The sequence below is a fragment of the Pristiophorus japonicus genome, chromosome 3 (assembly GCF_044704955.1).
Source record: "Pristiophorus japonicus isolate sPriJap1 chromosome 3, sPriJap1.hap1, whole genome shotgun sequence".
Taxonomy (NCBI): Eukaryota; Metazoa; Chordata; class Chondrichthyes; family Pristiophoridae; genus Pristiophorus; species Pristiophorus japonicus.
In genome coordinates this window covers 62428605-62456063 of record NC_091979.1, presented here as the reverse complement: position 1 = coordinate 62456063, position 27459 = coordinate 62428605, and the positions used below count along the sequence as shown (strand labels likewise).

The window sequence follows — 27459 nt, the reverse complement described above, 5'->3', positions numbered from 1 at the left end:
GTTCAATTTCTGGTCAATGGTAATTCCCCCAAATATTGGTCATACCATTTAAAGGTCAACAAGAGGTGGCAGGGCTTCCTCTTGTTTGAGTTTGGCATTACCTGTTAGTTATGTGGCATGATTGTTACTTGCCTATTATCAGCCCAAGCCTGGATCTTATCCAGATCCTGCTGTAGGCTAGCATGGATTGCATTAGTATTGGAAGAGTTGTGATTGGAGATGAGCAGAGGAATAGTTAGTGAACAGCCCCACTTCTGACTTTATGATGGGGGAAAGGATATTGATGAAGCAGCTGAAAATGGTTTGGCGAAGGACACTTCTAAGTAACTCTTCCGATGTGTCTTAGGACTACGGTGATTGGCCTCCCACAATCATTTTCCTTTGTGTCAAGTCTGCTTCAAGCCACTGAAGAGTTTTTCCTTAAACCCCCAATGACCTGAGTTTTGCTTGGGCTCCTTAGTTCCACTCTAAGTTGAATGCAACCATAAAACGGATGATAGCTAATCTCGCCTCTACTCTGGCATTCAGCTCTTGCTTCCATATCTGGATCAATGGGTTCTGGAGGCAAATGGTTCTGGGGGAGCAGGAAATGAGCATGTGTGAGCTGGTTCTCGCTCAGTTAGTGTAGCTTTGATGATTGTGAAGAGACTGATGGGGCGATAAGTGCTCAGCTTAGATTTATTCTGTTTCATGTGGATTGAGCATACCTGGCGATCTGCTGCATTGATGTTTCGATGCCGTTGTCATAGCTGTGCCAGGCAAGTTGGCTCGGGGAGCATCTAAGTGGCAAGCAACAATCATGCCACATAAGTAACAGATTATGCCCAACTCAAACCAGAGCAGCAGTAATAAAAAAAGAAATGCTGGAAATTCTAAGCAGGTCAGGCAGAATCTGGAGCGAGAAACAGAGTTAACGTTTCAGGTCGATGACTCTTTGTCAGAACTGGAGAAAGTTAGAGACATAACAGATTTTTAAGCAAATGTAAGGGCAGGGAGCGGGGAGGAAAGAACAAAAGGGAAGGTCTGTGATAGGATGGAAGGCAGGAGAGATTAAGAAACAAAAGGGATGATGGTGCAAGGCAAAAGTAGATGGTAATGGGGCAAGTTAAGAAACAAAAGAAGTCTAGATGAGATGGAAATGACAGAATCATCAACAGCTGCTGTGGGGGGGGGGAATAGGGGCAGAGGTTATGGTCTGAAATTGTTGAACTCAATGTTGAGTCCAGAAGAATGTAAAGTGACTAAATGAAAGATGAGTTGGTGTTCCTCGAGCTTGTGTTGAGCTTCGTTGGAACAGTGCAAGAGGCCGAGGACGGAAAGATCGAAGTGGAGCAGAGAATTAAAGTGACAAGCGACCGGTAAGGTCGGGGTAACGCTGACGGACTGAATGAAGCTACTCTGCAAAGTGGTCACCCAATCTGCAATTGGTCTCCCCAATGTAGAGGAGACCGCATCGTGAGCAACGAATATAATATACTAATACTGTACAATATACTTCCAGCATCCGCAGTATTTTGCTTTTGTAAGAGCAGAAGTAATTTGTGTTTGCATGTTTTTTTTTCAGTTTGAAGATCTTTAATATATAGATCTATGTTATGTACAGGACAGCACCTGTAGGGTTACTTAAAAGTAAAGCACCATTTACTTGGGGTAGATGGTTGGCAACTGGGCAGATGGAGGAGTATGGGCAAAACACATAATATGGTTTTTTTTTTGAAAATTTGTAGTCAATTTTGGCTGGCTAGTTTTAGAAGACTCCTGCAGATAGCCCTCTTTGCTGTGTCCAGTGCACTTAGCCACATCTTACTATCACAAAAAGTAAACCAAAGAGACTGGACATTGACGTGTTGTTTTGGGGACCTCAGGAGAGGCCAAGTAAGATCATCATCTACTCAACACTTTTAGCGAAGACACTTACAAACACTGCATCTTTGTCTCTTGCACATGGGTGCTGGGCTCCAAAATGGTTAAGGATAGGGATGTTCACAGAGCTACCTCCTGTTAGGTTCTAGGGGCTCAAGTTTCGGATCCCCACTAGAACGGCGCACAGCGGAGAGGCCCACCTAACTTGTAGAACAAAAATTGCGCCGAATACTTACCTCGCGATTCTCAGCTGTAGGCCCATTTCCACCTCGGCGCGGCGCAGCAGGAGCTGCTGGGGGCGGAGCTACGGCCCTGCGCCAAAAACAGTGCCGGCAGCCGTGCGCGCAGTAGCTCCCAGCGCGTCCTGTCTCTGGGCGACAACCCTATCCCAGGCCAAAGGGACGTTGCCCCTAACCTGGGCCGAGTGGCCTGACATATCTTACCTTGTCGTCGGTGGGTCGCTCGCTGGCCTCACGCTGGGGCCGGGCCCCGCCCGAAGTCATCCTCTGAGCCTGACGTTGTCGGGGCCCATTCAGCCTCTCTCCCTCCCGCCACCGCCCCCCCCCCCCCCGTTCAGCCCCCCTCCCTCTCTTCCCCCACCACCCCGTTCAGTTCAGCCCCCCTCCCTCTCTCCCCCACCCCCCGGTTCAGCTCCGCTCCCCCCCCCGGGTTCAGTCTCCCTCCCCCCCTCCCTCCCCCCTGTTCAGTCTCCCTCTCCGTTCAGCCCCCTCTCTCGCCACCCCCCTCCCCTCTCCCCTCCCCTGTCCTGCCTCTCCCCTCCCCTGTCCCGCCTCCTCCCTCTCTTCCCCCCCCCCCCCTGTCGTCCCCCCACCCCTTGCTGTCAGACAGAGAGAGACAGAGGCAGAGAGAGAGACGTTGGGGGGGGCCCCGTCCCAGCTGCTGTTGGAGGGCTCCCGGTGCTGCAGTCGGTAAGTCGAAATTTAATTTTTTACTTATTGATTTTTTTTCAAAAAATTTATTTTAATTTTTAATTTCTTTTGATTGATTTATTTATCATTTATTATTGATGATGGCTCTTTATTTGTAAAAGTGAAATGTTTAATGTTTGGAAATTACCCTGCCCCCCACCCCCAGCCCCCTGATCTCTCATTCCCGATGCCTGATTTATAAATGTAGGCAAGGTTTTTCTGAGCGTACAAAAATCTACACTTACTCCATTCTAAGTTAGTTTGGAGTAAGTTTCCGTTGCCTAAACTTGCAAAACAGGCGTAAGTGGCTGGACACGCCCCCTTTTTGGAAAAAAATCTGTTCTAAAATGGAACTATCACTAGAACTGGAGCAAACTAAATGCTGAGGATTGCAATTTCTAAGATTCTCCATTCTAAACCAGTTGCTTCAAAAAAATAGGAGCAACTCAGGATGAAACTTGAGCCCTACGATTCATTGGTTGTGGACTTGCTTAGGACTGTGTACAGCCTGCTGCTTTTGATGTTTAGCATGTGGATAGAGCTGTGTGATAGCTTCATTAGGTTGATAATGACTAATACCATGTGCTAATGAGTATAAACATAGAAACATAGAAAATAGGTGCAAGAGTAGGCCATTCGGCCCTTTGAGCCTGCACCACCATTCAATAAGATCATGGCTCATCATTTACCTCAGTACCTTTTTTCCTGCTTTCTCTCCATACCTTTTGATCCCTTTAGCCATAAGGGCCATATCTAACTCCCTCTTGACTATATCGAACGAACTGGCATCAACAACTCTCTGCAGTAGAGAATTCCACAGGTTAACAACTCTGAGTGAAGAAGTTTCTCCTCATCTCAGTCCTAAATGGCTTACCCCTTATCCTTAAACTATGCCCCCTGGTTCTGGACTTCCCCAACATCGGGGACATTCTTCCAGCATCTAACCTGTCCAGTCCCGTCAGAATTTTATGTTTCTATGAGATCCCCTCTCATCCTTCTCAACTCTAGTGAATACAGGCCCAGTCGATCCAGTCTCTCTCATATGTCAGTCCTGCCATGCCGGAAATCAGCCTGGTGAACCTTCGCTGCACACCCTCAATAGCAAGAACGTCCTTCCTCAGATTAGGAGACCAAAACTGAACGCAATATTCCAGGTGAGGCCTCACCAAGACCCTGTACAGCTGCAGTAAGACCTCCATGTTCCTATACTCAAATCCTCTGGCTATGAAGGCCAACATGCCATTTGCCACCTTCATCGCCTACCGCACCTACATGCCAACCTTCAATGACTGATGTACCATGACACCCAGGTCTCGTTGCACCTCCCCTTTTCCTAATCTGCCACTATTCAGATATTCAGCCTTCATGTTTTTGCCCCGAAAGTGGATAACCTCACATTTATCCACATTATACTGCATCTGCCATGCATTTGCCCACTCACCTAACCTGTCCAAGTCACCCTGCAGCCTCTTGGCATCCTCCTCACAGCTCACACCGCCACCCAGCTTAGTGTCATCTGCAAACTTGGAGATATTATTCTCAATTCCTTCATATAAATCATTGATGTATATTGTAAATATCTGGGGTCCCAGCACTGAGCCCTGCGGCACCCCACTAGTCACTGCCTGCCATTCTGAAAAGGACCCGTTTATCCTGACTCTGCTTCCTGTCTGCCAACTAGTTCTCTATCCACGTCAATACATTACCCCCAAAACCATGTGCTTTAATTTTGCACACCAATCTCTTGTGTGGGACCTTGTCAAAAGCCTTTTGAAAGTCCAAATACACCACGTCCACTGGTTCTCCCTTGTCCACTCTACGAGTTACATCCTCAAAAAATTCTAGAAGATTTGTCAAGCATGATTTCCCTTTCATAAATCCATGCTGACTTGGACCGTCCTGTCACTGCTTTCCAAATGTGCTGCTATTTCATCTTTGATAATTGATTCCAACATTTTTCCCACTACTGATGTCAGGCTAACTGGTCTATAAATCCCTGTTTTTTTCTCTCCCTCATTTTTTTAAAAGTGGTGTTACATTAGTTACCCTCCAGTCCATAGGAACTGATCCAGAAATCGATAGATTGTTGGAAAATGATCACCAATGCATCCACTATTTCTAGGGCCACTTCCTTAAGTACTCTGGGATGCAGCCTATCAGGCTCTGGGAATTTATCAGCCTTCAATCCCATCAATTTCCCTGACACAATTTCCTGACTAATAAGGATTTCCTTCAATTCCTCCATCTCACTAGACCCTCAGTCCCCTAGTATTTCCGGAAGGTTATTTGTATCTTCCTTCTTGAAGACAGAATCAAAGTATTTGTTCAATTGGCCTGCCATTTCTTTGTTCCCCATTAGAAATTCACCTGAATCTGACTGCAAGGGACCTACGTTCGTCTTCACTAATCTTTTTCTCTTCACATATCTATCGAAGCTTTTGCAGTCACTTTTTATGTTCCCAGCAAGCTTCCTCTCATACTCTATTTCCCCCCTCCTAATTAAACCCTTTGTCCTCCTCTGCTGAATTCTAAATTTCTCCCAGTCCTCAGGTTTGCTGCTTTTTCTGGCAGAATAGAAGGATAGAGAGGATGAACACGTGGCTGGAAAGTTGGTGTAGAAGGGAGGGCTTTAAAATCTTGAGGCATTGGGACCGCTTCTCGGTGAGATGGGACCTGTACAAACCTGACGAGTTGCACCTCAACAGCGCTGGGACCAATATCCTCGTGGGGAGTTTTGCTAGTGCTGTTGGGGAGAGTTTAAACTAGCTTGGCAGGGGGATGGGAACCTGAGAACTAATTCAAAAGGGAAGGAAGTGAAGCTGAAATTGGATGGCAAGAATCTAGAAAGCGAATCTGTAAGACAGAGGAAACGTGGTTTAGTATGTCGTAAGCAAGGAGGTCTTCCTGAGCTGAATGGTATATACTTTAATGCAAGTACAGCGAATAAGGCGAATGAGCTAAGAGTACAGGTCGACACTTGGGAGTATGACATTATAGCCATTGCAGAAACATGGCTGAAAGAGGGGCAGGTTTGGCAGATCAATATTCTTGGCTACAGGATTTTTAGACAAGATAGAGAGGGGGTAAAAAAAGGGGGGTGGGGGTTGCGATACTGATTAACAAAAATATTGCAGCGGTGAGGAGGGATGATATGTTAGAGGGATCATCAAATGAGGCCATATGAATCGAATTGAAAAATAAAAAAAGGGCGATCACACTGCTGTGCGTATATTATACACTCCCAAACAATGGGAGGGAGATAGAAGAGCAAATATGCAGACAAATTGCTGGGAAGTCCAAAAACCATAGGGTAGTAATTGTAGGGGATTTTAAATACTGATTGGGACAAATTTAGTGTGAAGGGTATAGAGGGTGCGGAATTCTTGAAATGCATTCAAGAGAACTTTTTTAGTCCGTATGTAGCAAGCCGAACATGAGGAGGCGGTCTTGGATTTAGTTTTGGGGAATGAAGCTGGGCAGGTTGAAGGGTTATTAGTGGGAGAGCACTTGGGTGCCAGTGACTATAATTCAGTCAGATTCAAGTTGGTTATGGATAAAGACAAGAATAGGCCTGGAATAAAAGTTCCGAATTGTGGAAAAGCTAATTTTGCTAAGTTAAGGAGTGATTTGGCCATGGTGGACTGGAAACAGCTACTTTATGGGTAAATCAGTGTCTGAACAGTGGGAGGCATTTAAGGAGGAGATCCGGAAGGCTCAGGCTAAACATGTGCCCTTAAAGAAAAAGGTTGGGAAAAATAATTCTAGAGCCCCTGGATGTCTAGGGACTTACAGGGGAAGATAAAGAAAAAAAGGGACGCTTATGTCATATATCAGCGACTAAATACTATAGAATCTTTCGAGGAATATAGGAAGTTAAGAGGCAAAATTAAAAACGATATTAGGAATGCTAAGAGAGAGAACGAGAAATTCTTGGCCAGTAAAATTAAGGAAAACCCCAAGATGTTTTATAAATATATTCAGAGTAAGACGGTAACTAAAGAAACGGTAGGGCCCATGAGGGTTCTTAACAAATACTTTGCATATGTTTTCACAAAGGAAAGGGGTAATGCAGATACTGCTATTGAGGAGGAGTGTGATATTCTGGATGAAATAAATATAATGAGACAGGAAGTTAGATATGGCCCTTATGGCTAAGGAGATTAAGGGGTATGGAGAGAATGCAGGAAAGGGATACTGAGGGAATGATCAGCCATGATCTTATTGAATGGCGGTGCAGGCTCGAAGGGCCGAATGGCCTACTCCTGCACCTATTTTCTATGTTTCTATGCTTCTATTAAGGGGTTTAGCAGCTTTGAAGTAGATAAGTCCCCAGGCCCCGATGAAATGCATCCCAGACTGTTGAGCAAAGCAAAAGAGAAAATAGCAGAGGCCTTGACCATCATTTTCCAGTCCTCTTTGGATCTGGGCATGGTGCCAGAGGATTGGAGGACTGTTAATGTAGTGCCCTTGTTTAAGAAGGGAGAAAGGGATAGTCCGAGTAACAGAGAAACATAGAAAATAGGTGCAGGAGTAGGCCATTCGGCCCTTCGAGTCTGCATCACATTCAATGAATTCATGGCTGAACATGCAACTTCAGTACCCCATTCCTGCTTTCTTGCCATACCCCTTGATCCCCCTAAGTAGTAAGGACTACATCTAACTCCTTTTTGAATATATTTAGTGAATTGGCCTCAACAACTTTCTGTGGTAGAGAATCCCACAGGTTCACCACTTTCTGGGTGAAGAAGTTTCTCCTCATCTCGGTCCTAAATGGCTTACCTCTTGTCCTTCGACTGTGACCCCTGATTCTGGACTTCCCCAACATTGGGAACATTCTTCCTGCATCTAACCTGTCTAAACCCGTCAGAATTTTAAACGTTTCTATGAGATCCCCTCTCATTCTTCTGAACTCCAGTGAATACAAGCCCAGTTGATCCAGTCTTTCTTGATAGGTCAGTCCCATCATCCCAGGAATCAGTCTGGTGAACCTTCGCTGCACTCCCTCAATAGCAAGAATGTCCTTCCTCAAGTTAGGAGATTAAAACTGTACATAATACTCCAGGTGTGGCCTCACCAAGACCCTGTACAGCTGTAGTAACACCTCCCTGCCCCTGTACTCAAATCCCCTCGCTATGAAGGCTAACATGCCACTTGTTTTCTTAACCGCCAGCTGTAACTGCTTGCCAACCTTCAATGACTGATGTACCATGACACCCAGGTCTCGTTGCACCTCCCCTTTTCCTAATCTGTCACCATTCAGATAATAGTCTTGTTTCTCTGTTTTAACCACCAAAGTGGATAACCTCACATTTATTCACATTATCCTTCATCTGCCATACATTTGCCCACTCACCTAACCTATCTAAATCACTCTGCAGCCTCATAGCATCCTCCTCGCAGCTCACCCTGCCACCCAACTTAGTGTCATCCGCAAATTTGGAGATACTACATTTAATCCCCTCATCTAAATCATTAATGTACAATGTAAACAGCTGGGGCCCCAGCACAGAACCTTGCGGTACCCCACTAGTCACTGCCTGCCATTCTGAAAAGTACTCATTTACTCCTACTCTTTGCTTTCTGTCTGCCAACTAGTTCTCAATTCACGTCAGCACACTACCCCCAATCCCATGTGCTTTAACTTTGCACATTAATCTCTTGTGTGGGACCTTGTCGAAAGCCTTCTGAAAGTCCAAATACACCACATCAACTGGTTCTCCCTTGCCCACTCTACTGAAAACATCCTCAAAAAATTCCAGAAGATTTGTCAAGCACGATTACAAGCCTGTCAGCCTAACCTCTGGTGGGAAAATTATTGGAAAAAATCCTGAAAGACCGAATAAATCTGCATTTGGAAAGGCAAGGATCAATTAGGGACAGTCAGCACGGATTTGTTAAGGGAAGATCGTGTCTGACTAACCTGATTGAATTTTTTGAGGACGTAACCAATTCCGATCATGGACTCGGGTCCATTTCCCTGCCCGCTCCCCACAAACCCTTATTCCCTTATCGGTTAAGAAACTGTCTATCTCTCTCTCAATTATTCAATGTCCCAGCTTCCACAGCTCTCTGAGTCAACGAATTCCACAGATTTACAACCCTCAGAAAATAAATTTCTCCTCATCTCTGTTTTAAATGGGTGCCCCCTTATTCTAAGATTATGGCCCCTAGTTCTAGTCTCCCCCATCAGTGGAAACATTCTTTCTGCATCCACCCTGTCAAGCCCCCTCATAATGTTATACATTTCGATAAGATCACCTCTCAATCTTCTGAATTCCAATGAGTAGAGGCCCAACCTACTCGACCTTTCCTCATAGGTCAACCCCCTCATCTTTGGAATCAACCTAGTGAACCTTCTCTGAACTGCCTCCAAAACAAGTATATCCTTTTGTAAATATGGAAACCAAAACTGCACACAGTATTCCAGGCCTCACCAATAACTGTAGCAAGACTTCCCTGCTTTTACACTCCATCCTCTTTGCAATAAAGGCCAAGATTCCATTGGCCTTCCTGATTACTTGCTGTACCTGCATACTAACCTTTTGTGTTTCATGCACAAGTACCCCCAGGTCCTGCTGTACTGCAACACTTTGCAATCTTTCTCCATTTAAATAATAACTTGCTCTTTGATTATTTTCTGCCAAAGTGCATGACCTCACACTTTCCAACATTATACTCCATCTGCCAAATTTTTGCCCTCTCACTAGCCTGTCTATGTCCTTTTGCAGATTTTTAGTGTCCTCACACATTGCTTTTCCTCCCATCTTTGTATCGTCGGCAAACTTGGCTACATTACACTCTGTCCCTTCTTCCAAGTCGTTAATATAGATTGTAAATAATTGGGGTCCCAGCACTGATCCCTGCACTAGTTACTGATTGCCAACCCAAGAATGAACCATTTATCCCGACTCTGTTTTCTGTAAGTTAGCCAATCCTCTATCCATGCTAATATATTACCCCCAACCCGTGAACTTTTATCTTGTACAGTAAGCTTTTATGTGGCACCTTGTCAAATGCCTTCTGGAAGTCCAAATACACCACATCCACTGGTTCCCCTTTATCCACCCTGTTCGTTACATCCTCAAAAAATTCCAGCAAACATGACTTCTCCTTCATAAAGCCATGCTGACTCTACTAAAGGGAAAGAACAAACTAAACACTAATGCTACTCCATGGATGAATAATTGAGGGTAAAGAAATTAAGTACACAGACAGCAGGGGAGTGCATGATAAGGGATGATATGAAGGGATTAGGAGAGAAATACAAAAAAAAACAATTAGGAAGGCAAAGAGGAACTATGAAATTAAATTTATCAATAAAACAAAATAGTAAAATATTTTCCGGCACATCAATTTAAAAAAAAAAAAGGAAGGTTGCGATGGGAATAAGGCCATTAAGGGATAGACAGGATAATATCACAGGTAAAGATAGAAAGATGGCAGAAATATTAAATAATTATTTTGCTTCTGTATTTACCAGGGAGACAGAACAGGTGGACATGACATTGGATGATTAATAATGAGATAAGGACATCTAAAATAAAAAGAGGGGATATATTAAATAAAGTAATCAAACTCAGAGAATAAAACTCCTGTTCTGGATGGATTGTATCTACGCATTTTAGAATCATTTAGGGAAGAGAATGCATAGGCATTACTACACATATTTAATAATTCGTTAGAAAAAGGTGTAGTGCCAGAGGATTGGAGGATAGCTAACATAATACCTATATTTAAGGAAGATAGAACAGGTCCAGGGAATTATTAGTCAGCTTAACATCGGTGATAAGAAAAATAATGGAATCTCTACTAAATGAAAAAATAGAAGAACATCGAGAAACCAAAAATATAATAATGAATAGTCAGTATGAATTTCAATCGGGACAGTCTTGCTTGACCAACCTCATTAATTTTTTGAAGAGGTAACAGAGAGAGTAGACAGTGGTAATGCAGTCAATGTAATTTATCTAGTTTTTCAAAAGGCCGTCGATAAGGTACCCCGTAATAGACTGATGAACCAGGTCAGAGACTGCAGAGTCAGGGGACATGTAGCAGAATGGATACCTAGCTGGCTCCAAGACAGAAAGCAGAGAGTTGGGGGCAAATGGTAGCTATTCACAGTGGCAGAAGGTGGATAGTGGTGGTCCACAAGGATCAGTACTGGGACCACTGTTGTTCACAATTTATATTAATGATTTAGACATTGGAATCAAAAACACAATTTCTAAATTTGTGGATGATACCAAATTGGGGGGGCAGGAGTAGTCACTACTGAGGTGGACTGCAACAAATTACAGGAAGACATTAATAAATTTGTAGAATGGGTATATAATTGGCAAATGAAGTTCAACACAGATAAATGTGAGGTATTACATTTTGGTAGAATCGGGAGGTCACTTATTTCTTGGAGGGTACAAGTCTAGGTGGGGTAGAGGAATACCACTATCCACCTTCTGCCACTGTGAATAGCTATCTCGGAGTCCAAATACACATCACTAAAAGTTGCAACGCAGGTTAGCAAGGCCATAACAAAAGCAAACCAAGTACGAGGGTTTATTTCTAGAGGGATAAAATTGAAAAGTAGGGAGGTTATGCTAAATCTGCATCAAACCTTGGTTAGATCACACTGTGTACAGTTCTGGTCGCCATGATATAAAAAGGATATCGAGGTACTGGAGAGGGTGCAGAGAAAATTTACAAGGATGATACCAGAAATGCGAGGGTATACCTATCGGGAAAGGATGGACAGCATGGGTCTCTTTTTGCTTGAAAAAAGAAGGCTGAGGGGTGACCTAATAGAGGTCTTAATTATGAAAGGTTTTGATGGAGTGGATACAGAGAGAATGTTTCTACTTGTGGGGCAGAGCATAACTAGAGGTCATCAATATAAGATGGCCACCAAGAAATCCAATAGGGAATTCAGAAGAAATTTCTTTACACAAGGGCCCCAAGTTTCCACACGCTACAAAACGGGCGCCCCTCCGAGCTGGGCGCCCGTTTTTCGCGCCGGAAAGAAATCACGCGATTCTGGAGCTCCCTGCAGCTCCATGTCTGCTTGGCGCGGCGCCCAGGGGGGCCGAGCCTACCACGCGTGGCGATTTTGTAAGTGGGAGGGGGCGGGTACCATTTAAATTAGTTATTTTCCTGCTGGCAACCCTGCGCGTGCGCGTTGGAGCATTCGCGCACGCTCAGTGTGAAGTAAACATTGGCATTCGGCCATTTTTGTAGTTCTTTGTATCTGTTTAATTTTTGAACATTTTTTAATAAAAGCACATTGCCATCAGCACTGAGGCTTCGTGCAGCAGTGAGAAGGCTGCAGAAAGTTGAGGCAGTCGTTTCCCGACGGCCTTCCCCCACCCCCCCCCCCCCCCCCCCCCCCCCCCGTGTCGGGAATGGCTGCTGAACTTGTGAGGCTTCCTGAAGCCTTCTCACTGCCTCCTTCCCCCCCCCCCCCCCGCCTGCCGTCTGGAACGGCTTTCTTCCCCCCCCCCCCCCCCCCCCCCGCTGCGTTCGGTCGGTCGGGCCCGCACTCCCTCCCGCCCCCCCCCCGCCCGCCGTTGGGAACGGCTTCCTCCTCCCCCCCTTGCCGTCGGGAACGAACGGCTGCCTCCTCCCCCTCTTTCCCCCCGCCCCCGGGAACGAACGGCTGCCTCCTCCCCCCATGCCGTCGGGAACGACCCCCCCCCCCCGCGGGAACGGCTGCCTCAACATGTGAGGCTTGCTGCAGCATTCTCCCTGGCTGAAGCACTTTCACACAGGTAGGAAGATGGTTTATTTAATCTTTTCTTCGCTTATAAATTTTTATTCAGGTTGGATTTATTTGTATAAGTATAAATAAGGATTTATTATAGAATTTAACGACTTCCCCCCCCCACCTCGTTCTGGACGCCTAATTTGTAACCTGCGCCTGATTTTTTAATGTGTAGACAAGGTTTTTTCAGTTCTACAAAAATCTTCACTTGCTCCATTCTAAGTTAGTTTGGAGTACGTTTTCACTGTGGAAACTTTGAAATCAGGCGTCAGTGACCGGACATGCCCCCTTTTGAAGAAAAAATTCTGTTCCAAAGTGAAACTGTTCTAATTAACTAGAACTGCAGAAAAAAAAATGTGGAGAATTGTGATTTCTAAGATAGTCCGTTCTCCACCAGTTGCTCCTAAAAATCAGGCGCAAATCATGTGGAAACTTGGGCCCAAAGAGTGGTGAGAATGTAGAACTCGCTACCACAGGGAGTGGTTGAAGCAAATAGTATAGCTGCATTTAAGGGAAGGCTAGAAAAGCATATGAGGGAAAGGGGAAGAGAGGGTTATGCTGATCGATTTAGATGAGAAAGACTGGAGGAGGCTTGAGTGGAGCATAAACACCGGCATGGACTAGTTGGGCCGAATGGCATGTTTCTGTGCCGTATATCTGTTGTAATCCTTATAATAACCACTAGGCTACAGTACCCTTTTAATCGCAGCTTGTACCATGGAAATGAATATGAAACCCACCTGGTACATAAACTGATTCAGACTTCGAGTGGTGTGATTCGCCTCAATGTTTTTCAAAGTCTGTATTTATATGGAGGATTTAAAAGTGTTTACTAAAAAAATTCACGACGCATTCTACTGTACATTGGCTGGAAACCATTTAGATCTTGCTCTGGAAACAAGTGATCTGATGGCTTAGCTCCTCACGGGTAGATTGTTGCAGCAGATACCCTTCGCTCACTGTATAATAGGGAGTCTCAATGTTGCCTTTCTGATTAAAGAACTATTGTTATGGCCCAGAATAAAGCTTGTGTATGGCAGTGTGGGAAAAATCAACCAATTAAGGGAGTTTTGTATAGCGCAGATGTCTTAACGGGACTTTTTTTTTCATGGGTGACAAATTTCTCCATGTACAGCATAGTTGTACCTTGTTCAGGGAACCTACAAGTTGATATATAGGTTATGTAATGTAATGTTATTGGGTATTAGTAATTCTGTTCTTAACAGATTAAAAAATGCAGTATTTTATTTAAAAGAAGAATAAAAGATCCTTTCCTGTTAACTAATACTTGTTTCAATGTATATGTTACAGGTGCCTCAGAGTAAACCCAAAGGGTTTAGATGAAGAAAGCAAAGACTACCTTTCCTTATATTTGCTTTTAGTTAGTTGTCCAAAAAGTGAAGTTCGAGCAAAGTTTAAATTCTCTTTATTGAACGCAAAAAGGGAAGAAACAAAAGCTATGGGTAAGCTCTTACGCATATATTACAATAATTTTCAAAAAACTTATTTCTGTTGACTATTCTTGCCCATTCGTGTTTGAAAGTGCATTTTCCTACACTGTATATGCTTCGTAATTTATTGACAGATTATGTTATTTGGAGTGACTGCTGCGGATTATACTTGAATGTTTCACCATAAACAATTGGGGCATTGATATTGATCCTTAAAACCTACCTCTTTGACCAAGCATTTGCTCACCTGTCCTGATTTCTCCTTATGTGGCTCAGTGTAAATTTTTTTGATCTCATAACAATCCTTTGAGAAGAAGCGCCTTGAGAAGTTTCACTACGTTAAAGGCGCTATATAAATACAAGTTGTTGTTAGGTAGTGTCAACCTTGACTAAGTGGTATCACAGTCTCCTCCAAATCAGAAGGTCATAGATTTAAGCCCCACTGCAAAGACTTGAGCAGTTGATACTCCAGTACTGAAGGAGTGCTGCACTGTTGGAGGTGCCATCTTTTGGTGAGATGTTAAACCATAGTCCCATCTGCCCTCTAAGGTGGGTGGAAAGATCCCATGGTACTATCGAAGAAAAGGAGGGGTGCTCTCCCAGTGTCCTGGTCAACATTTAACCCTCAATCAACAGCTCAACAGAAATGTATTTCTTATCTCATTCCTGTGTGTGGGACCTTGTTGTGCCGCCGTGTTTTCCAACATTATAGCAGTGCTTACACTTCAAAAGTAATTTATTGAATGTAAAATGCTTTGAGGTCATGAAGGTTGATGTATAAATGAAAGTTAATTCATTATTCTTTCTCCAGTGAGATTTGTGAACAATTTAGCAATAGGCCCTGGAACATTTTCAACAATTTACAAACTATTTGCCATAATTTTGTGGTAGCATAGACCTGTTCTTGATTCAACCTGTCTTCTGGGCTCTATGCAATTTCCTGAAAGCTTGGAGATGACTACTCGATAGGTGCGGTAAAACAATAACTTCCATTTATACAATGCCTTTAAAATGGAATAATGTCCCAAAGCACTTCAGAGATCTAATCATAGTAAAACATTTGCTCTTTTGGCTTTATCAGGCTACTTGTTCTCAGAATGAAAAAAGTAAAGAACTTGCATTTGTTTAGCACCTTTCACAACTTCTGGACATCCCAAAGCGCTTTACAGCTAATGAAGTGCGTTTGAAAGTGTATTCACTGTTGTAATGTAGGAAACATGGCAGCCAATTTGCTCGCAGCAAGCTCCCACAAATATCAATGAGATAATGACTAGATAATTTGTTTTAGTGATGCAGGTGGGGAGTGATAAATGTTGACCAGGTACACACAGTACACATTGAGGCAACGTCAAGAACATGTGGATCTGACGTGCAGCAAGATTGACAGAATGGTTTTCATCAAATGTTTTAAACGTTTTAAAGAATATGAAGCATATTTTCAATGACTGGCAGGCATGAATCAAATGCCTGCTTACGGATCACAGCATTAATAACTGTCATCCTTGCCTCAGGTTTTCACACATTATCTATAAGGTCTTGGCTTGCTATCTGTCTGATCTTCATGAAAGCTCTCAATGTGACTTGCATAGAGCATATGAATTATCTGCATTTGTTTTTGAATCTTCGTCGTCGGCTGTCTCTTCATCTAATCAAGTGTGGTGATCAGCACCACAGTATACTCTATTCCAGTCAGAGTTGAGTAGTCGCTCTGCACTGATACCAAATGCTGGTATTAAGAGGTACTTTAAATTACGGCACCTATCAATGCCAGGAAGTCTATTCCACTGGGTTGATTGTCATTTATGTTCTCACTCTTGTTGGCGTTGCCCAACTCCACTCCTGCTGGAATGTCTTTTGGCACAGGAAACTCTGTTATTTGCTGTACTGGTTCTCAGATGGCTTCATTTTCCTGCAGCTGTTTTCAACACAGCTCCGTATTGGCACAAAGTTGTCTGTTCCTGTACGCTCCATTCCCATTCCAGCACCGATGGGCTTTCTTTTGTTTGGAGGGGGAGCGTCTTCACGCAGAGGTTTGTGGGGGTCTGGAACTCACTGCCTGGAAGGGTGGTGGATGCAGAACCCCTCACCACATTTAAAAGGTGCTTGGATAGGCACTTGAAGTACCATAACCTGCAGGGTTATGGACCTAGAGCTGGTAAGTGGAATTAGACTGAGTAACCTCTTGTTCGCCGGCGCAGATGCGATGGCAAGTACTGCAGGGAATCAAATACGGCCAGGGTAATCTCCTGGACTAGTTTCGATCAGCTGGATGGGTCAGAGAGGAATTTTCCCAGATTTTTTTTCCCCAGTTGGCCTGGGTTTTTAATCTGTGTTTGCCTCTCCCAGGAGATCACATGGCTCTGGTTGGGGTGGAGTGCAGAATGTTTCAGTGTAAGGGGTGTCGCAGTTGTGTGCGATGAACTGGTTGGGCCGGATGCTTTTTACCTTTCCGCCATTGTTCATTGTTCCTAGGTTTATATGTAACCTTCAGGGCTGCTGACCGAGGGCCGTGTGGCACTTTGTCGGCCGGCGCGGTCACAATGGGCCGAAATGGCCTCCTTCTGTGTTGTAGCTTTCTATGTTTTGGGTTTCGGCTCTTTTGGCTGGAGTGTCCGCACTGCCCCTTCCAAATCTGCTCTGGGAGGGAACTCTCATTTTACAAGCTGCAAAATGCAGACTCTTGAGCATATTCCTTTCCATTCTACTGCCTGCTCCAAGATCTTGGAAGTGATTTAATCTCTCCGAATCAAGGTTTGGAAAGAATGTTGTTGGTACTAACTAATCAGCGTCCTCCCAGTAGAAACATTCTATCTTTTACAGTTGGTGTGTAATTGACCCCGACTAAGTATACCTCATTTTGTACGTGAGCTATTTCCTATGGGACAATGGCCCGTCACCTCTTCCAAGCTGCAGCATTAGAAGAATCTATTGATTCTTTTCATGATCTTCATCTAGGAGCAATAACCAATAACCCTTTATCCCCCATGATGTAAACAAGCCTCTCCTTTGGTTCCAAACAATTCTTAATCACCCTATCCCTTCAATATTGCTAATATATTTCCTACTTAAAATCATTCTAACCCTGCAGTTCTGTACAAGTTCCGACATTATAAAATTGTTGCTTTCGGCACATTTACTAAATTGCTCAATCTCGTGTGGCTATACACCACTTGTCCCTCTAAGAAGTTGCAGGCAATCAATAAATGCTGTGTTGATCAATTTGTCCCAATGATCAAGTTTTGTCAATTTCTGCTGCTCAATGAGAGTAGCAGAAGATGTGGTATGGTTGAGATTATGGGAAGTTGATGATTGAAGGCCTTTGAGATTGGAGCTCTAAGTTCATTGAAGTCTTGAATTTGAGGGTGGCCTAGACTCTTGATATGACGCCTCGAGAAGTTATTCGACATTAAAGTTGAGACTATTTTCTAAACTGTAAATTAGAATCATTCATGTTACCAGGATTCATGAGGCCAGCTTCTCCCTGGAACATACTTTCCAGATGTAACCCCAGACGGTGTTGACTACCAACTATAATTTCCAAAGTTGATAAATTATAATATATTTCATCATAAGAATATAAGAAATAGGAGCAAGAGTAGGCCTTACGGCCCCTCGAGCCTGCTCTGCCATTTATTACGATCATGGCTGATCCGATCATCGACTCGCATCCACTTCCCCGCCTGCTCCCCATAACCCCTTATTCTTTCTTCGGTTAAGAAACTGTCTATCTCTCTGTCTTAAAATTATTCAATGACCCAGCTTCCACAGCTCTGAGGCAACGGATTCCACAGATTTACAACCCTCAGAGAAGCAATTCCTCTTCATTTCAGTTTTAAATGGGCGGCCCCTTATTCTAAGATTATGCCCCCAGTACTAGTCTCCCCTATCAGTGGAAACATCCTCCCTGCATCCACCTTGTCAAGCCCCCTCATAATCTTGCACATTCCGATAAGATCACACCTCATTCTTCTGAATTCCAATGAGTAGACGCCCAACCTCCTCATCCTTTCCTCATAAGTCAACCCCCTCATCTCTGGAATCAACCTAGTGAACCTTCTCTGAACTGCCTCCAAAGCAAGTATATCCTTCCTTAAATATGGAAACCAAAACTGTATGCAATATTCTAGGTATTCATCAGAATCATTTCATGATATACCTATTGCAGGGTTCATTAAGTCCTGTCCCACCTTAGGACTCTAAATCGAAACCTTCTAATTACATCAGCTTTTGGATGGGAAAGGCATTTTTTTGGAGGTCAAGTAGAAGTTTTTGGAATCTTTATAAAAAAAAAGGCTTTTTTTTTAAATCAACAAATTCTCCAAACTATTGTCAGCTATTATCTCCAGAAGTAGTGCTCCAATGAAAGGTGTTATGTACAAATCTGAAATACCCTGGCAGTTGCATCTGTAGGAACAGTCCTTTCAAATCTCCAATAGGAGTGCAAAGTGATGCCTTACCCTAATCGGTCTATCAGGCCGGACATGACGGATAAGGATTTTGTCTGGATGCTGAAAAATTAAATGGCTGCATCAAGAGAAGATTGCTACCTCAATCTAAAGTGTGACCAAGTCAGACCAATTCCAAAACAAATTATTACGGCTATGTTATTTTCTCATATCAGGTTGAGAAAGATTGCTCTGAGGAAAAATGTCTGGAGATTGATTCCAAAGGCTTTCGGATACCCAAGAAGTCAGGCGAAGGAGAACTCCGTGTGATCTTTGACTACTCAAAGAAAAAGTTGCTTAAATTAGCTGCCTTTCCACAGGTTATAAAGGCATTCCTATTGACATTGACTAACAGCCATAGAGTTGAATCATAAATAATTCTATCTGCCAATTTAAATCCCCTCACAATAACATTTCAAAATTGGATGATGTTTAAAATAATTTTATTTTTTTAAATTTGTTTGATATTTCAGCTTCTACCTTAATCCCATGTGTATGACACAATATTTGTTTATTTTTCTTTCTGTAAAATGATTAAAAAGTGAATTAGAATCCATGCTTTTTACTTCCTGGTTTGCTGCATGAGAATTCTTCAATCTGATTAGCTGATAAGCCTGTCTGATGACTTTACTGTTCCTGGACCCCACCGATCCCCTTCATCATCATCATCATCATCATCATCATCATCATCATCATCATCGGCAGTCCCTCGAAATCGAGGAAGACTTGCTTCCACTTCTAAAGTGAGTTCTTTGGTGGCTGAACAGTCCAACACGAGAGTCACAGGTGGGACAGATATTCATTGGAGGAAGGCGGGGGGGGGGTGGCACTGATTTACCACATAGATGTGCCAGATGGCAGGTCACATCGGAATTGGGGAAATCAATGCCACAGAGCCCGCCAAGTCTTTGTGGGCATCTTTTTCAAGGTCAGCTGTGAGCGCCATCCCTTTGCTGGTGACTGCAAATTCCAAGCCATTATCTTTGTCTTCATTCAGTACTGAGTTTTTAATGCAGTGCATATCCACTTGTACTCCTACCTGACAGTTCAGAGCCCCCTGCCACAGCTATCTGTCAAATCCTGCAAGTGATGCAAGGGCTGGGAATACCATCACCTCCAAGTAACACAATATGACTTGGGCATATATTGCCATTTCTTCTTTATTCCTGGGTCAATATCCTGGAATTCCCAACTTATCATGGAAGCACCATCACCATAAGGGCCTCAGCAATTCAAGAAGGCCCATCACCACTTACTAGGGAGGGCAGCCTTACCAACATCTATATCCTGAGAAATTTTTTAAAATTCTGGTCAACACCAAGAAATGCCAGCTGATTCCCTGTAAAGATTTGATATTTTTAGGAGCATGTACTGCAATTCACTTCAAAAGATTTTTCTCTCTATTGAGCACCTCATGCTCTTGGTCCTTTTTTGGGAGTGATTTGTCATTTGAACCTTCTTTTATTTGCCCATATTGCATTTTATGATGACCGCCATATTCGTAGTCCAAAACTCCACATTACTCAGAAAAGTCCTTCAGCTAAACTGTGCTGTGTTCTTTCAATTCATCATCATCATCATCATCATCATAGGCAGTCCCTCGGAGTCGAGGATGACTTGCTTCCACTCTAAAAATGAGTACTCAGATGACTGAAGAATCCAATGCGGGACTTACAGTCTCTGTCACAGGTGGGGCAAACAGTGGTTGAAGGAAAGGGTGGAGGGGAGCCTGGATTGACGCATGCTCCTTCAGCTGTCTATGCTTGGTTTCTGCTTGCTCTCGGCAATGAGACTCGAAGTGTTTAGAGCCCTCCCGGATGGGTATTCTTCCTCCACGTTGGGCGGTCTTGACCCAGGGATTCCCAGGTGCTAGTGGGGATGTTGCACTTTATCAAGGAGGTTTTGAGGGTGTCGTTGATGCGTTCCCTTTGCCCATCTGGGGCTTGCTTGCCATGTCAAAGCTCCAAGTAGAGCACTTTCTTTGGGAGTCTCGTGTCGGGCATGCAGACGATGTGGCCCGCCCAACAGAGCTGATCGAGCATGGTCAATGCTTCGATGCTGGGGATGTTGGCCTGAGTGAGAACACTGACATTGGTGCATCTATCCTGCCAATAGATTTGCAGAATCTTGCGGAGGTAGTGCTGCTGGTACTTCTCCAATGTTTTGAGGTGTCTGCTGTATATAGTCCACATCTCTGAGCCATATAGGAGGGCGGGTATCACTACTACCCTGTAGACCATAAGCTTGGTACCAGATTTGAGGTCCTGGTCTTCAAACACTCTTCCTCAAGCGACCAAAGGCTGCACTGGCACACAAAGTGGTGTTGGACCTCGTCATCGATTAAGCGTTAGCTTGCAATTTCCGATATATACACAAGAAAACAATATCCTATAGTTTTCCTGTTGTTTCCCTCTAGTTACTCATGCTTATGTAATGGGTTCTGAAACCCACAGAGGAACTGGATGCAAGGCAGATGGTTACAGAGCCAGTCCAAATGGTATCTCAACTGTCTCAAACTGAGAGCTCTTGAATTGGTTCTGGTTCACTTTCAGTCTCAAGTTCAGGAAAGGTTGGTACATGCCTGATGGACACCACCACCGTAATCCACCATTTGAACAAATAAGGGAAATACCTTTGACCTTCTGCATTGATGCAGTCCACTGGGCTTATTGGCCAGAAAGTATTGTTTTCTGCCTGACAATTTACTTGGAGATTATTCTGCAAATATTCAACTTGTTTTGGGTAGCAGGGTGTCTGACATAACACAAACCCATCACCATGTTTAAGAATCTCCAGATCAAGCGACTGAGAAATTTCAGTTTGACTGAGAGTCTCCCCATAGAGACGCACTCACTACCTCCAAGCAGACACAAGGATTTGTGACTCCGATGTGCGTACATGGTACTGGTGATGGTTAAAGAAAACAAAAGAAGCTAAAACTGCACAGCTTACCAGTACAGAGCATTGGTCGGCTTCCTGCTGCTTGTGCAGTAAGGACCACCCTGCCCATTATGGGTATTTACTTACAGATTTGCCCGGAACTGGATGGAAAGAATTCCAGCCCCCAGTGACAGATCTGCCTTTCTAGCTTCCATTGATGAGTCAAGCTTTAACTGTTTAACTATAGGGTCTAGTAAGGAGGAGGAACTGAGGGAAATCCTTATTAGTCGGGAAATTGTGTTGGGGAAATTGATGGGATTGAAGGCCGATAAATCCCCAGGGCCTGATGGACTGCATCCCAGAGTACTTAAGGAGGTGGCCTTGGAAATAGCGGATGCATTGACAGTCATTTTCCAACATTCCATTGACTCTGGATCAGTTCCTATGGAGTGAAGGGTAGCCAATGTAACCCCACTTTTTTTAAAAAAGGAGGGAGAGAGAAAACAGAGAATTATAGACCGGTCAGCCTGACATCAGTAGTGGGTAAAATGATGGAATCAATTATTAAGGATGTCATCGCAGCGCATTTGGAAAGAGGTGACATGATAGGTTCAAGTCAGCATGGATTTGTGAAAGGAAAATCATGCTTGACAAATCTTCTGGAATTTTTTGAGGATGTTTCCAGTAGAGTGGACAAGGGAGAACCAGTTAATGTGGTGTATTTGGACTTTCAGAAGGCTTTCGACAAGGTCCCACACAAGAGATTAATGTGCAAAGTTAAAGCACATGGGATTGGGAGTAGTGTGCTGACGTGGATTGAGAACTGGTTGTCAGACAGGAAGCAAAGAGTAGGAGTAAATGGGTCCTTTTCAGAATGGCAGGCAGTGACTAGTGGGGTACCGCAAGGTTCTGTGCTGGGGCCCCAGCTGTTTACATTGTACATTAATGATTTAGACGAGGGGATTAAATGTAGTATCTCCAAATTTGCGGATGACACTAAGTTGGGTGGCAATGTGAGCTGCGAGGAGGATGCTATGAGGCTGCAGAGTGACTTGGATAGGTTAGGTGAGTGGGCAAATGTATGGCAGATGAAGTATAATGTGGATAAATGTGAGGTTATCCACTTTGGTGGTAAAAACAGAGAGACAGACTATTATCTGAATGGTGACAGATGAGGAAAAGGGGAGGTGCAACGAGATCTGGGTGTCATGGTACATCAGTCATTGAAGGTTGGCATGCAGGTACAGCAGGCAGTTAAGAAAGCAAATGGCATGATGGCCTTCATAGCGAGGGGATTTGAGTACAGGGGCAGGGAGGTGTTAATACAGTTGTATAGGGCCTTGGTGAGGCCACACCTGGAGTATTGTGTACAGTTTTGGTCTCCTAACTTGAGGAAGGACATTCTTGCTATTGAGGGAGTGCAGCGAAGATTCACCAGACTGATTCCCGGGCTGGCGGGACTGACATATCAAGAAAGACTGGATCAACTGGGCTTGTATTCACGAGTTCAGAAGAATGAGAGGGGATCTCATAGAAACGTTTAAAATTCTGACTGGTTTCGACAGGTTAGATGCAGGAAGAATGTTCCCAATGTTGGGGAAGTCCAGAACCAGGGGTCACAGTCTAAGGATAAGGGGTAAGCCATTTAGGACCGAGATAAGGAGAAACTTCTTCACCCAGAGAGTGGTGAACCTGTGGAATTCTTTACCACAGAAAGTTGTTGAGGCCAATTCACTAAATATATTCAAAAAGGAATTAGATGTCGTCCTTACTGCAAGGGGGATCAAGGGGTATGGCGAGAAAGCAGGAATGGGGTACTGAAGTTGCATGTTCAGCCATGAACTCATTGAATGGCGGTGCAGGCTCGAAGGGCTGAATGGCCTACTCCTGCACCTATTTTCTATGTTTCTATTCAATCATCAAAAGTGTTCTGTAGTACCGCAGACTTCTTTGGTTGATGTATCCGATTATTGAGTTTACCTCAGAGGATTAACTTGGTTCCACTATTCATCTTTCAGCTGCCTTGGCCCAAAATATACGCTGCTTACTTACCTCCACCCTTGTGTTCCCAAATTGGTCATTGGACAACTGATGAGTAGGATTTGGGGAAACTTGGAGATGGATCTGCTTCTATGTTTTTTGTGCTCTAGGACAAAGTCAACAGCACCTTGAAAGTTGGGCAGTCTTTTTCATAGGATACATTTCTGTGGATCTTTCCTCTCTTTCCGCTAATATCACTGGTAATTCAGAAAATTCAAACAGAAGGAGGAGACTTTGCTATCCTGGTCACGCCATACTGGCCACATAAAACATGGTTCTCTGACAGGAAGTGTCTCTTTTCAGCTAGTCAATCAAATCCTTTGCCGAAATCCAAGAATGTTCCATTTGAGTTATTGAGAACCAATAGAAGTGATTGGTGCAATAGGACCTTGCAGTAGCAGGTGCTCTACTACTGTTCATGTAAGGTATTTAAATTAAAACTTATAATATCAAGTGGAAAAGATTTGTTTTACTGGTACTCTGGTCCATGTTAATTCTGGTTCTTTGTGCTAACTTTACTTCACATTATTTACAGCATTTACTTGAAATTAAACTGAAACTCAGTGCTATTAGAGATCATTGCAGCCATACCGGTCTTCTGTGTGGCCTTATTTATGGGAATCAAGGATTCCCCACTGGTATTCTCATTCTTGAAGACTGGTGACTACACTTCAAAAAGTACTTCATTGGCTGTAAAGTGCGTTGAGATGTCCGGTGGTCGTGAGAAGCGCTGTATAAATGCAAGCCTTTTTTTCATTACACCTCCATTAGTCCTGATTGTTTTAGTTAATAGGTACATTATACAGGTACAACATCTGAAATCCAAAATCCTCTGGACCGAGTCTGTGCCGGTTTGGGGTTTTTTCTGGATTTCAGATAAGAAAATTCATACAGGTTGAATCTCTCTTATCTGGCACTCTTGGGACCTGGACTGTGCCGGATAAGGGATTTTTCCGAACATGGGATGATCACGTTAAATTAGATGGTACAGGTACTGAGTAAGGTGATATTAGGTCTGGGAGTGCGGTAGAGAGATCGTGGGGGTGGGGGGGGGGGGGATGGGGTGGGGTGGATCGCGGGGTCAGGCCAGCATTTGCAGGAGTCGGCAGCGAGGAAGGACTTCAATTTGTTCATGTCGGAGCGGCCAGGGATGGTGCCAGATAAGGGAGGTTCAACCTGTAGTCTGAAATCCGGAATCCTCGTCTGAATCTGTGCCAGACTTCGGTCCTCGCTGCTTGTCGATTCACCTCCGCTCCTCACCGCCCACAGCCCCCTGGCGCTGCGCTTTTTACTAGCAAGTCACCCCTTTATTCCTCTTGCCAAACTGTGGCACAAAAATGTCCGGTTTTCTGACAATAGTTCCGGATTCCGGACCACTCCATCTGGGATATGCAAAATGTCTGGTTTTCAGGCAATAATTCCAGAGTTCCGGATTTGGGACATTGCACCTGCACAAAAATTGATGAGCTTTATATTTGAAACTCTAAGTTCATTTGATTTTAAAATTCCTTTCTTGGAAGACGGCATTAATTTCAGCATGCAGGGCCGATGTGTTACAGGTCCATGGCTCCATAGACCAATCCTATATTGTCTCGTACACTGACTAGATAGTTTTAGGAATCACCCTATCTTCCTGTCCAAAAAAGTTTCTTGTATTTATTTAAAACAGGAGATTGTCATTCCGTCATTTTATCCTCCACCGTACAAATCTGGTTTGGATTGTTTGACATTAGGAACATAGGAGCAGGAGTAGGCCATTCAGCACCTTGAGACTGTTCTGCCATTCAATGAGATCATGGCCCATATCCTTCATTCTCAGATTTAAAATTAACAATTAATCTAGCATCAATTGCCATTTGAGGAAGAGAGTTCCAAACTTCTACCACCCTTTGTTTGTAGAAATGTTTCTCAATTTCTCTCCTGAAAGGTCTGGCTCTAATTTTTAAACTATGTCCCCAGTCCTAAAATCCCCAACCAGCGGAAATAATTTCTCTATCTACAACTATCTGTTCCCCTTAATATCTTGAAAATGTAGATTAGATTACCCCTTAACCATCTAAATTCTAGGGAATGCAACCCTAATTTGTGTAATCTCTCCTTGTAACTTAACCCTTGGAGTCTGGGTATCATTCTGCACTCCCTCCAAGGTCAATATATCCTTCCTAAGGTAAGGTGCCCAGAACTGCTCACAGTACTCCAGGTCTTGCCTAACCAGGGCTTTGTATAGCTGCAGCATAACTTCTACCCCCTTGTATTCTAGTCCTTTAGATATAAAAGCCAGCATTCCATTAGCCTTTTTGATTATTTTCTGTACCTGTTCATGACAATTTAATGATCTATGTACCTGGACCCCCCCAAGTATCTTTGGACAGCCACTATCCTTTTTAGGTCTAAAGTGGATGACCTCACATTAGCTTATATTGAAATCCGTTTGCAACAATTTTGCCCATTCACTTATTCTATCAATATCCCTTTATAATGTTATGCTTTCATCTACACTGCCTACAATGCTGCTTATCTTTGTGTCATCGGCAAATTTGGAAATATGACTTTCTATGCCATCATTTAAGTAGTTAATAAATCTTTTGAATAGTTGGGGCCCCAACACCAATCCTGCAGGACACTATTAGTCACATCCTGCCAATTTGAGCACCTACCCACTATCCCTACTCCCTAGCCAATTTCCTAACCAGACATTGTTGCTTCGATGATTGCAGGCTTAAAGCTTTTTGTCAAATCCACTGAACATTTTCATAAATCCCAGCATTAATTTCTTGTGGAACAAAGACTCTTTGTAAGCTATTGAGCAAGCACAGTTACATCGATGTTGGCTTGGCTCAACTGATGGCACTTCTACCTCTGAGTCACAGGGATGTGATTCAAGCTCCATTACTGCTATAAACACATAACCTAGACTGATATTTCAGTGCAGAACTGAGGGAATCTTGCATTGTTGGAAGTGCTGTCCTTAAAATGAGGCATTGAGCAGATGCCCCATTTCCCTGTTCAGGTAGAATTAAAGATCATATGCTGCCATGATGTCAGGGGCTACACAATGGATAAGCGAGTGTCTACCCTACGCCGCCAGGTTGGGAATTGCAATTATTTCCCATGAACAAGGAATTCACAGTAAGTGCGGGTCATAAGCTTGAGTTGATTAAGTCCCTGCCCTTTGTACACAAGCTGAGTCCATAATCAGATCAGCCATGGTCTTATAAAATGGCAGAGCAGGTTCGAGGGGCCATATGGCCTACTCCTCCCATTTCTTATGTTTTTATGCTATTGGAAGAAGAGCATGGAGTTCTTCCATGCTCCTGATATCTTCATTCCTCCCTCAACCAACACCACCAAAATAATCCATTGGTTGTAATGCTGAGTTGATGGGTTAATGACCATTCTGCTGCATTCTATGCTTTTAATTAAGTCTCCATTGATATTTGTAAAGCCACTACATAGAATCTAACAGCACAGAAGGAGGCCCTTCTTTCCATCTTACCTATGCCAGCTCTTCTGTATCTTACCTGTCTTGGTTCCATATCCCTAAATACCCTTGCCTAACAAAAACCTGTTAATCTCAATTTTGACATTTTCAGTTGACATGATGGCTTTCTGCGATTTAACTTTTGGGCGATCTTTTCTTTCAGTGGGTGTTGCGACTCTTTTGAAGAGCCCCCCACTCTCCAAGTCTTACTGTTTTGGTATGGTCCTGCAGAGTGTGGAGAATGTAGAATGAAAATAAGAAATAGGAACAGGAGTAGGCCAATTGGCCCCTTGAGACTGCTCTTTCATTCAATATCATGGCTGATCTGATCATGGACTCAGCTCCACTTCCCTGCCCGCTCCCCATAATCCCTTTAAGAAACTCTCTATTTCTGTCTTAAATTTATTCAATGTCCCAGCTTCCACAGCTCTCTGAGGCAGCAAATTCCACAGATTTACAAACCTCTCAGAAGAAATTTCTCCTCATCTGTTTTAAATGGGCAGCCCCTTATTCTAAAATCATGCCCTCCAATTCTAGTCTCCCCATCAGTGGGAACGTCCTCTCTGCATCCACCCTGTCAAGCCCCCTCATAATCTTGTACGTTTCGATAAGATCACCT

General features: G+C 43.6%; 1 protein-coding gene across 10 annotated transcripts in view; it reads left to right on the top strand.

The window, feature by feature from the left end:
- LOC139259737 (speckle-type POZ protein-like A) overlaps positions 1-27459 on the top strand; it is a 270126-nt gene that overhangs the window by 219859 nt on the left and 22808 nt on the right. For all 10 annotated transcript variants that reach the window (XM_070875375.1, XM_070875374.1, XM_070875380.1 and 7 more), the window contains one exon: positions 13855-14006. In XM_070875375.1, coding sequence (XP_070731476.1) covers positions 13855-14006 — 152 coding nt within the window. The remainder of the gene's footprint in view (positions 1-13854; positions 14007-27459) is intronic.